The sequence below is a fragment of the Mesoplodon bidens genome (assembly GCF_964165515.1).
Source record: "Mesoplodon bidens genome assembly, chromosome: 3".
NCBI lineage: Eukaryota > Metazoa > Chordata > Mammalia > Artiodactyla > Ziphiidae > Mesoplodon > Mesoplodon bidens.
Window position 1 is genome coordinate 83631972 of NC_138178.1, and position 12153 is coordinate 83644124.

Here is a 12153-nt window from a genome sequence, read left to right on the forward strand (position 1 = left end):
GTGACCAAGATTTGATGGAAACTGGAGTGAAGTGGGAGGCACTGGGTGAGAGACTAAAGGTCTGAATGGAGGGAGAAAAAAAGGAGTGGACTTTACCTTTGTAAACCTACTTCCCATTGTGTCATGGGGTCAGTGAGGCATAAGCTGGCGACAGGCTCCTTCAAGAGGCAAAAAACCTCCACGGAAGTAGAGTTAAAGACATTCCACTACACTGACTTTTTATTATTACATAAAACAACTGGTAAGATGCAAGATGACGAAGAAAGAATTCTCATAAAATCTGACTTGATACTGGCATAGGACAGACATATAGATCAATGCGTTACCATTGAGGATGTAAAAGGAAAGCCCCACATTTACGGCCAACTGATTGTAAGAGTGCCAAATAATTGAATGAGACAAGAATAGTTTTTTAAACAAATGGTACTGGGACAACAGAATATCCACATACAAAAGAATAAAATTAGACCTCTACCTCATACCATATGTAGAAATTAAGTCAATATGCAAGAGCTAAAACTACAAAATTCTTAGAAGAAAACACAGGTGTTTATCTTCATGACTGGATTTGGCAATTCTTAGATATGACACCAAAAGACAAAAATCGACTAACTGAACTTCATCAATATTAAAGACTTCCGTGTTTTGAAGGACACCATCAAGAAGGGGAAAGGGCAAGCTCCTGAGTGAGAGAAAATACTTGAAAATCCTATATCCGATCGAAGATTTGTATCTAGGATACAAAAAGAACTCTTACAATTCAATAATAAAAAGACAATCCAACTTAAAAATGGGCAAAACGTTGAATAGACAGTTCTTCAAAGAAGATACACAGATAGACAATAAGCACATGAAAAATGCCTCAACGTTATTAGTCAACAGCAAAACGCAAATCAAAACCACAATGAGATGCCACTTCACACCTACTAGGATGGCTATAATCAGAAAGACAGGTAATGACAAGTGTTGGCGGGCATGTAGAGAAATTGGAATGCTTACACACTTTGGACAAAAATGTAAAATGGTGCAGCCACTCTGGAAAACAGTACGGCAATTCCTCAAAAGTTTAAACAGAGTTACCATATGATACAGCAATTCCATTCATAAGTATATTCCAAAAAGAAATGAAAAAAATATGTTCACACCGGAACTTGGACATGAACGTTCATAGCAGCATTATTAACAATAGCCAAAAAAGTGGAAACCACCCAAAGGTCCATCAACTGATGAATGGATAAATAAAATGTGGTATGTCCATACAAATGAGTATTATTCAGCAATAAAAAGAAAGTATTGATCCACGCTACAAAACAGATATACCTTAAAAATATTATGCTGAATGAAAGAAGGCAGTCACAAAGGACCCCATATTCTGTGATTCCACTGACATGAAATATCCAAAATAGGCAAATCTATAGAAACAGGGAGTACAGTCGTGGTACTAGGGCTGGGAATAGGAGGAAGGGAAAACTGGCACAGGGTGATGGCTAAAAAGTACAGGGTTTCTTTTTAGGGTGATGAAAATGGTCTAAACTTGATTGTGGTGATAACTGTATAACTCTTTGAATATACTAAAAGTCACTGAATTGTACAGTTTAAATGAGTGAACTGCATGGTATGTTCATTATATTTCAATAAAGCTGTCACCAAAAAATAATGGATGCTTTGGGGTAATGGTGTGCTGCTCAGCTTCAGATCACTAGCCATGGTTCAAGACACAAACAGTCAACAGTGTGCCCTTTTTATGGAAAAATTATATAGGAAAAAGCTGTCTTTTTTACTGGTATCAAGTCTAAAAAAATTAAGAGACAAATCTATGTTTCACTGCTCAAAGCATGGAGTGATTTATATTTCCCCCAATTAAGTGACTTTTGGGTCCCAAAACTGATTAAAAATTACCTTATGTTTTAGCATATTAATCTGAATATCCATTTCATTTTGACTGGTTTTTAAATCTCCATGGAAACTAAGCTCTCCATTTTCATATTCATTTAACTTCCTTCTTGGCATTTTTAAGAGTTTCTTAAGTCTGTAGAAATGCATAGAATGAATAAGTCAAGTTCTTTAAGAGTAGATAATTAATAACTATTTAAACAGATATATGTTCTATCATATAAAATAAACTCTATAAATTATAATCCTTTCTCATCTGTTCTAATCTAATATTGTTTGAAAGCATAATAACTAAATTATAATCTTAGGTAAATAATATGAAGAAAAATTTTATGACGCATGCTAAGTAAAGAGTTAATATAGTATGTGTATACATATATTATACGGTTCTTATAAGGAAGCTGTTATTAGTATCCATTTTTAGTATGTTAATATGAAATACTAACTTATTATTAAATACTAGTTATAAACCAGACATCAGTATCCAAGCTGAAGAAGAAGAGCATATCATATATGAATGTTTTGAAAAGACACAAAAAGACATTTTGGTACCTACTGACCACAGCCTCTACAAGAAGCAAAGAAATAACACACAAAAAAACATCGACACTCACTCAAAATAGAAAAAGAAACAAGAAAGAAAAATCTTTGGAGTCTGAGCTGATGGAGAAGAAAACCAGGCTGAGCTTCATAAAAAAGGAAATCAGCAGAGAGAGAATGTGTACCAGTCTCTTCAAGCTGTTTTAAGAGATCTAGAAATCTTGCCCAGCACAATGTTAACAAAATGCCAAGCAATGTAGAGAAAATTAAATGAGAGAAAAATACTAATGAGAATCAGGGAAGAACCATAAGTACAATACCAAAATCCACAGATGCTCAAGTCCTCCTAAGCACATACTCCTGTATACTTTAAATCATCTCTAGATCACTTATAATACCTAATACAATAAATAGTTATAAATACAATGTAAATAAATTCTATGGAAATAGTTGCCACCTGAGGCCAATCCAAGTTTTGCTTTTGGGAACTTTCTGGAATTTTTTCCCCCTGAATACCTTCAATCTGAGGTTGGTTGAATCTGCGGATGCTGAGGGCTAACTGTGCTCAGCAAATAACCAGAAAGGAAGCCATGTGGAGGCATCACAGACATTGGGAAACACTCTTATTATTATTTTTTTTAATCTGAGTGGTCAAAACATGATCATTAATTTTATTATTCTTTAAGTCATACATATGTTTTTGTATGTATATTTTAGAACTAAACTTTTAGAGCAGAAAGAAAACATAAGCAAAATCAAGATAGTTTTTGATGTTGTTAAACACTGACACAAATAGGTTTTTAGATATTAAAATACTTGAACGCTGAAGGGGAAGAACACAACTAAAAGAAGGCAGGATTACCCAAAAAGACCAAAGATATCTTGCAGACATAAAAATTCAAGGTAGATGATGAAGAGCAGAGTGACATTACTATATGCAAGGCACACTATTGTTATTGTTTTAGAAATCATTAAAGAGGAACTGTAATACTGGGGCACTCAAAACAGTTTCAGATTGTGCTGTGAGTTTCTAAAGTAAACTTTTAAATAGGATGGATGATTTGTTTAAGTATGAATATACACATATAAAATGAATTTGTATCTAAGGTTTTAATAAAACAAAATTATAGTTAAATCAATTAATTGTTGAAATTATCAGAAATATTAAAATCTTACCTGGTAATCTCTTTTTCTAATTCACTATTTTTCTCCATTTCTGGATCCAAACTATATTCCAGAGACTGTTTTAACTCAATATATTTCTTTAATTGCTCCTTTTCATCCTCAAAAAAAAATTAATTATTTTTTAAAACCTAGAGACTTACTCTTCTTTCTTAAAAATATTACTTCTCATGAGTTCATGAGTAATATAGGTTTATAGTGAAACACAGTTTATAAACCTGATGCCAATAAGGACAGATTTCAAAAATAATCACTTTTCCTGAAACAGCTTATATTGATTTTTCATTTTCAGCATTTCATCATTTTCCTAGAATTTAAATTGCCAAAATTTATTTGTTAAAAACAGACGTTTTGGGACTTCCCTGGTGGCATGGTGGATAAGACGCCGTGCTCCCAATGCAGGGGGCCTGGGTTCAACCCTTAGTCAGAGAACTAGATACCACATGCAGGCCGCAACTAAGAGGTTACACGCCACAACTAAGGAGCACACCTGCTGCAACTGGGGAGCCCGCCTGCTGCAACCAAGACTTGGAGCAACCAAATAATAATAATAATAATATATAAATAAGTAAATAAATAACCCAGAGGTTTTTACACGTTAATGAAATTTTTTTAAAGGGTGGTTATATTTACGTTTTAGTTTCTAAAGATGCCCTAGAAACATTTTCATCAAAGGTTTAAGATATTCCAGGTTTTGTTAAATCACATCTTACTAATATAATCTTTGAAAAATTCCCACACAAGATAAAGCCTTACATTCTCTGTAAGCATTCTTCCATAGGTTTCAATTTCTCCATTTCTATTAACCATTCTTCTCTTTAAATAAAGTTTAAGTCCTCTGTACACTAAATAAAAATGTAACTTCGGGCTTCTCTGGTGGCGCAGTGTTTGAGAGTCTGCCTGCTGATGCAAGGGACACGGGTTCGTGCCCCGGTACGGGAAGATCCCACATGCCTTGGAGTGGCTGGGCCCGTGAGCCATGGCCGCTGAGCCTGCGCGACCGGAGCCTGTGCTCCGCAACGGGAGAGGCCGCAACAGTGAGAGGCCCGCGTACCGCATAAAAAAAAAAAGTAACTTCTTCTTGATTCTTGTAGCTTTTTCTCTCATCCTTTTTCTCCCTCACTCCCACTACTGGACTCTTACATTCTTTTTTAAAATTAAGTAATTAATTTTATTTATTTATTTTTGGCTCTGTTGGGTCTTTGTTGCTGCGTGCGGACTTTCTCTAGTTGTGGTGAGCAGGGGCCACTCTTCGTTGTGGTGCGTGGGCTTCTCATTGCAGTGACTTCTCTTGTTGCAGAGCATGAGCTCTAGGCACATGGGCTCAGTAGTTGTGGCTTGTGGGCTCTAGAGCGCAGGCTCAGTAGTTGTGGCGCACAGGCTTAGTTGCTCTGCGGCATGTGGGATCTTCCCGGACCAAGGCTCGAACCCGTGTCCCCTGCATTGGATTCTTAACCACTGCACTACTAGGGAAGCCCGGGACTCTTACATTCTTTAACGCATGGTCTCATCCATAATTCATCTTTCATCACTTATTCTCTTCTTTTACACTAAATTGACTTTCAATCTTGTAACTCCACTAAAAGTTTTGAGGGTCATCAAGAACCATTTCTTCTTCAGTCCTTACCCTGCTTCACTTCTCAGCAGCAACCACGAACATGACCACACTCTGCCTCTGCTCCTCTGAGCCCACCTCAGTCTGAATGACAGTAATCCTTGATGTTCAGTCCTTGACCCTTTCTAATCCTCTTTCTAAATTCTCTCAGGGCTCCTTACATCTCAAGGCTTCGTACCAGATTCCCTAACCTGCTTTTCAAGCCTTGACCCCTTTGCTGAGATCACCTGTACTTTTCTCTCCCCCTTCTTGCTCCTCATAGACAACATCCTCAGCCACACTCATGAGCCATTACTCGGTGTGGATTATCCTTGTACAGAGCTATTCTTGGACACTTTACGTTTATTCTTATTGGTGTTACTTTGAGTGTAGTGTTATTTTCTAATCTTGGGGGGCAACCTCACCCTTAGGATGTTGACCAGCATACTTTGTCTTTATTTTCTTTTACAATGCGAAAGTTTTTCACAAGGATCAGATTATCAATTATTTGCCCTTGTTTTCTTCTTTTTTCTTTTTTTTTTTTGGCTGCATTGGATCTGCATTGCTACGTGTGGGCTTTTTCTAGTTCAGGTGAGTGGGGGCTTCTCTTCACTGTGGTGCGCGGGCTTCTCACTGCAGTGGCTTCTCTTGTTGCAGAGCACAGGCTCTAGGAACGTGGGCTGCAGTAGTTGCAGCACATGGGCTCAGTAGTTGTGGCTCGCAGGCTCTAGAGTGCAGGCTCAGTAGTTGTGGTGCACGGGCTTAGTGGCTCCCCGGCATGTGGGATCTTCCCGGACCAGGGATCAAACCCATGTCCAATGCAATGGCAGGCGGATTCCTAACCACTGCACCAGGGAAGTCCCTGCCCTTGTTTTCTTTTGAATAATTTCCTATTCCATAGAGACCTGACCTTATGGAAGTCTTTTGACACTCCTTTCAGGTGAATACTCAACTATATTGTTTGGAGTCTTGAGTCAGCTAGAGCTCTCTCTTCTTCCCAGCCCAGATTCTTCATCTCAACACTGTGTTGACCATATATCTTAACTCAGGTTGGCTCTGGCCTGGGGATTCCTGAGATGAGAACTTTAGGAGAAGCCAGGGCTACTGACTGAGTTGGTGAAAAGCTCTCTCATTAAATTTTTGATTTGTGTAGACCTTAAAGTGGCCAATAATTCTATGTCATAATCCTAACTCATTTCTATAGGAATCTACAGAAAATCCCTCATTATTTTTTTTAATACGCTTAATCAGTGTGGGGTATCCTTACACAATTTTCAATTTCTGATACCCGAATAGATGTGTTTGACAATGTAAGGGGACATCTGGCACTCTCATTCACATGACACTCCTTTTGTCAACATATTGTATTGTCACTCGTATGAAAAGTATGCTAATACAATGTGACTAATGCATATCAAGTCTAGAAAAAATAATTTTCAATGTTTCTTTGAACACAAGAAGGGCCAGTCAATAGAATGTTCTAGTCCCCCTGACAGGTATATCTTTATAATGACACTGCATGAATCTAACTATTGTGATGGAAAGAAACGAGTTGGTAGGTGCATCTACCTCATCCCTCCAACTTAGGGTTCACAATAGAATCTTCTGATTTTTAAATCATAGGTAGCTTCCCCTACAAAGGAGAGTATAAACGGCAGGAGATTTTACCAACCTTTCTGCTTGGTAAATAGTTACATAGCTTTCACTATACATTGATAAATTGGAATCCTGGATTACACATCAGTCTTTTCTAAGACTGGCTGTTACACCTTTGAAAGGCTGATTAACTCAAGTGTCTGGGAGAAAAATTGTTCTTGAACTTGCTATGCTAGGAGCACCTGTTACTATGTAAGGCCCTGATTGAGCAGCCATTTCTACTTTTTCACTGGCATCTCTTTTCTTTTTTAAAAGAAAAAAGGGGGACTTCCCTGGAGGTCCAGTGGTTAAGACTTCCCTGGAGGTCCAGTGCAGGAAGTTTGATCCCTGGTCAGGGAGCTAAGATCCCACATGCCTCCTGGCCAAAAAACCAAAACATAAAACAGAAGCAGTATTGTATCAAATTCAATAAAGACTTGAAGAATGGTCCACATGAAAAAAATCTTTAAAAAATAAAGTAAAATATAATCCAAGAAAGGAAAAAATACATTCCTTTCAGAAAAATGCTTGCATAGTGACCTAGTATTCCTTCTTGATAAAGAAAATGAACTACAACATTAAAAGTAATTCATTCTCAAAATAGCACTGGAGGGTTTAGATTACAAGGGAAGTTCAGAATTCTAGATCAAATCATTACTCAAATTTCTGGACTCAAACAGATATTTGTGTACCACTGTTCATAGCAGCATTATTAACAATAGCCAGAAGGTGGAAAAATCACAGTGTTCATTGACAGATGAATGAATAAACAAAATGTGGTATATATAAAATATTGCTTTTGGACTGTCACCATCTTTTTAATTAAAGTCTTACTATAAAAATCAATTTTATTATTTCAGTCAACTTCCTCTCTAAAGAGAAATTATGCTACCAGTAGCAAGTAGTATCAATATAAAAATAAACTCTTTTATCAATGAGACTTTTCATATTGTCCAAAATATTCTTATATATTACTAGTAAAAAAATTAAAATTCCTTTTCAGCATGACAGAAATTAAGAGATTGACTTACTGAACTTGTACTTAACAGGTTTTTCTGAAGCTCTTCAATTTTGTCCGCTTGCTTTTTGACTGTAGCTTTTAACTTGACATTTTCAATTTCAAGCCTAAAATGCATATTTTAAAATAATTATTCTCACACATAGATTTTAAAATACCACCCAGTTTCTGAACAAACACCTGCAGGTTCAATTACATACGTTCTTAGAATTTTGAAAAGTAGATGATTTGGCAATTGTGCCGTTTTCTAGTTGTGTTCTGTGGATAATGTGAAAAATTTAGAAATAATGGAGAAAAATTATGCATTTCAAAATAGCTCAAAGCTGAAATGTTTACCCAGCTTCACAATGATGTATTTATTGTCATAACTGATATAATTCTCATACTATACTGCTTATCTGCTCTATACTTATACTTAAGTTATTTTCTGTGCTGCTTTAAATTGTACTTTTGGATGTGATCCTGCGTCTTCTCAGCACATCTCATGGCCTCTGTACACCGATCCTGTGCTTCTTGCAACTAAAAGGAGAAAAAAATTTTTTAAATTACTGATAATCTAGCAAATCCGCCATCATCTGTTTTTATGTCTTTCATCTGCATATTGTTTATGGCTACTTTCCTGCTGCAACAGCAGAGTTGAGTTGCTACAACAGACACCTTGTGAACCACAAAGCCTAAAATATTTACTATCTGGCCCTTTACAAGTTACTGACCTCTCGTACTAAACCACAACATCATTCATGCTTTAAATTATATTTTATCAAATAAATACACAAATTTATAAATTGGCCAAATGGGGAAAGACATTTCTATTTTTTACTCCACGCTCTATACCAACTATAATTTTAAATATCCACATATGTGAATGACCACAGCTCTTCCAGTGATTATGAACGTTCACACTACACACTACTGTTGGTGACAACCAGATGCTTCAGGGACTAGTGTGAGAGGTAGTATCTACACAGGAGCCAGAAAGCGTGGGTCTGAGTCCCAAATCCACCAGTTATTTGCTGTATGTCCTTGAGCAAACTACTTAAATTTTCTGTGTCTCAGTTTCTCCAGCCGTAAAATGAAGATAATAATAGCACTGACCTCACTGGGATGTCGGGAAGATTAAATTGGGGGGGTATACATAACTTATGTAGAAAAGTACGTGGCACATAGTAAATGCTAAGTGTTTACAATCAGAATTATTACTATTGCTGTATTTTACGTTCTAAACAATTTGATATTTTAGGCAGATGGCATGGCAACAGAAGTGGTCTCCTGTACAAGTCACACTGAAATCATTCTCCATACCATTGAAATTGGCAGTAACAGGGAGCATGAGGACCAGAATGTATGTGCCCAGTACTTCAAAAACTTTCACTGATTCCACTAGTCCTTTTTTCCACTTACAATAATCTATAACTTACTTCCTCTCTGTACTGCTCAGTGGGCAGTGATCATGGACTAATATGCAAATAGCACCTCCTGGATTGAGTGGTACATAACTTACATGACCATCAGAGGAAGGGTTAAGTCACTGGCTTGGAAATATCACCCTACTGCTAAATCAAAGTTCTGAATCAATTCACTCCCAGCAACTGGTTATGTCTAGAAAGTATTCGGATGAGAAAATTAAGGTTATGTGGTATGGATATTGGAGAAGCTATCCACAGAGCTTTACAGTTGGTGAAGTGCTATCAATGTGAAAATCCCCAGTTCTGGCTGCATAATGAAGGAAGGCAAATTTAGATTTTTTTTTCCAGAGTGAGGGGAAAAAAAAAAAAGAGCATTTAATTGAACAACTCTCCTCCATTAGATTAAGAGCTTTTAATTGTATATTTAATTGCTTAAAATACATTTTAATAAAAGATTATATCAATATCTCCAAGAAAAATTTATTGGTATGGTATAAAGTACTTAATTGTATCCTAGCAACTGTTAAGCTAAAATATTTTCAATTTATGCAAGACAGGTGCCGTGCATATCAATAAATATTCCCTGTTAGACAAATTTATACTTAGACGAGATTCTCTCTCATGAAAAAAATTAAAACAGTGTAAAATTAAGGGCTAAACTCTTCTTCACAGACTCGATGACAGGGTCAATGAGAGCTAGGACAGTCAGAGAGAGAGCTTCATGGAGAAGACTGGGGGCCAGGTCTGAATAAATGGAGGATTAGGCAGGAGGAAAAGAAACTGTAAAGACAGAAAGGACAGCATGAGTAAAGGCCAAGAAAAGATGAAATCAGCCAATTAACTCAGAGGATAAAACCCAACAGCAGGGAGATAAAAATTATGTCCACACAGTAACTTGTAAATGACTGTTCACAGCAGCATTATTAACAGCCCAAAGGTGGAAATAACCCAAAGGCCCATCAACTGATGAATGGATGAACGGCTTAGCCACATAACGTGCTGTTCGACAATAAACAGAAATGGAAGTACTGATATGCGCTATAACATGGATGAACCTCGAAAATGCTACGTCAAATGAGAAAAGCTAATCACAAAGGACCACATACTGTGTGATTCCATTTATATGAAATACCCAGAATAGGCACATCTACAGAGGCAGAGATTAGACTGGTGGTTGCTGGGGCTGAGGGAGATGGGGGCCATGGGTGATGGCTAAGGGATGCAGAGTTTTCCTTTGGGGGTGATGGAGATGCTCTATAATTGATGCCAAGTGCACGACTCTCTGAATATACACGGAGAGATTGAACTACACATTTTAAATGGGTGAATTATATGATATGTGAATTATCTCAATAGTTTTCTTAAAAATACAATGGCAGGATCTAGATAATTTTCTTAATATTCTATTTTGGGTGTACATACTATACACGATCTGAGTATCTCTACGCTTTTAAAATATATCTAAAATGAAAAGAAAATGAAGGCAGTGCCTAACTTCAACTGGTTTGTATAATGACCTTTCTGCACAAGTTTTCTGAAATCCATGAAATAAATATACACAGATACTATATCCATTCATGAAAGTGAAGATGAAAAATGACAATTTTATGGAACATTCCATTAAACATTATCCTCTGATTTTATCTGGCTTGCTTCATCATGGTAGTAGAGATATCACTAAAAAATACTGTTTAATAGAAAAAAAAAGTCTCTCAACTTCTGTGAGGAATCACGCACAATTCTCAACTTTCCTAAGGGTAAATATTGTAAGAAAAAATATATAATGCAAACGGCAGGATGAAAGTCAGAGTTTAAGAAACAAGTGCATTATAAAGATAACAAAATTGTAATAAATGTACTTGTAACGAAAATACAAAAGAAAGCCGTCCATGAAAATTAGTGTCCTATAACACTTTATCCTATACATTAAGTATTGACATGTTAAATTTCATACATACCTGACTTGTGACTTGACGTAATTTTTTCTTTAAATCCTGTGCCTCATCTTCTAAATTAGTATGATAACGTGACGTGGCCTCCAGTGAAGCCTCTGACATAGATTGCTTTTTTAGGGTATCAGCCAGTTCTTGTTGAAGTTGTCTCACAAGTGCCTAATAAGATACTCTGTCACTGATTTTATAAATTACCTTATTATTATGTTAATAATAGATAACTCCAACCTATGTACTTTGAAAACTATCACCAGAGACATCAATTTGTCTCCTTCTTCTTGTATGTGCACCTTCCTGCTCACTGAATTTGGTTTAAGACACAGAAGGTGTTACCCTCCGGCCTTATCGCTATTAAGTTACTTAGACAATGGATTCAGTCCCACTATCCACTCCCCGCCCTTCCCGATCAATTTGCTGAGCTTGAGGACCTCCTCAAGTCTCAGAAAGAAATGGGTGTGTAGGTGGGACGAGTGGTGGGAACATCTTCCCTCTTCTCTACTGGAGGCTTCCATTAACTTCAGAGATCCTCACATATTCAATCCAGTGCTCAATAGATTCCTATCTCAGAATTAAAATGAGGTCATTCCCATTTTAATTCCTAGAATTAAAATGAGACCTTCAGGGCCTCCCTCTGCCTCCCGATAGCAGCCTCTATGACCCTGTTCCACACCCTATTCCTGCTACTCATGAATCTGCCACCCCTCACTAGTCTGAAAATGGGAGTCCAGTGCCAAATTAATAAGTCACAGAGAGCTACAATTCTCTTTGTATTGGACAGATTTATATCCAAATGATAGTAACTGAGCCTTGAAATGAGAATTATGAGCAAATTATTTGTAAAAATGTTCCAAGTAAATTATAAATAGAAGTGGGAAGATTAAATCAAGTATAGTTTTGCTAAAGCTCACTACTTTAATCCCAAATTATGATTTA

At 36.7% G+C, this 12153-nt stretch overlaps 1 protein-coding gene across 8 annotated transcripts in view; it reads right to left on the minus strand.

Annotated features, from left to right (window-relative positions):
* Positions 1-12153, minus strand: part of LOC308614815 (ankyrin repeat domain-containing protein 26-like) — a 168724-nt gene that overhangs the window by 16967 nt on the left and 139604 nt on the right. For 6 of the 8 annotated variants that reach the window (XM_081229566.1, XM_081229563.1, XM_081229561.1 and 3 more), the window contains 5 exons: positions 11227-11379; positions 8311-8381; positions 7876-7969; positions 3610-3716; positions 1900-2029 (listed from right to left, as the gene is read on the minus strand). In XM_081229566.1, the coding sequence (XP_081085692.1) occupies positions 1900-2029; positions 3610-3716; positions 7876-7969; positions 8311-8381; positions 11227-11379 (555 nt within the window). Of the gene's footprint in view, positions 1-1899; positions 2030-3609; positions 3717-7875; positions 7970-8310; positions 8382-11226; positions 11380-12153 lie in introns of those variants that run through there. The other 2 variants (XM_081229564.1, XM_081229565.1) reach the window with 2 other exon arrangements.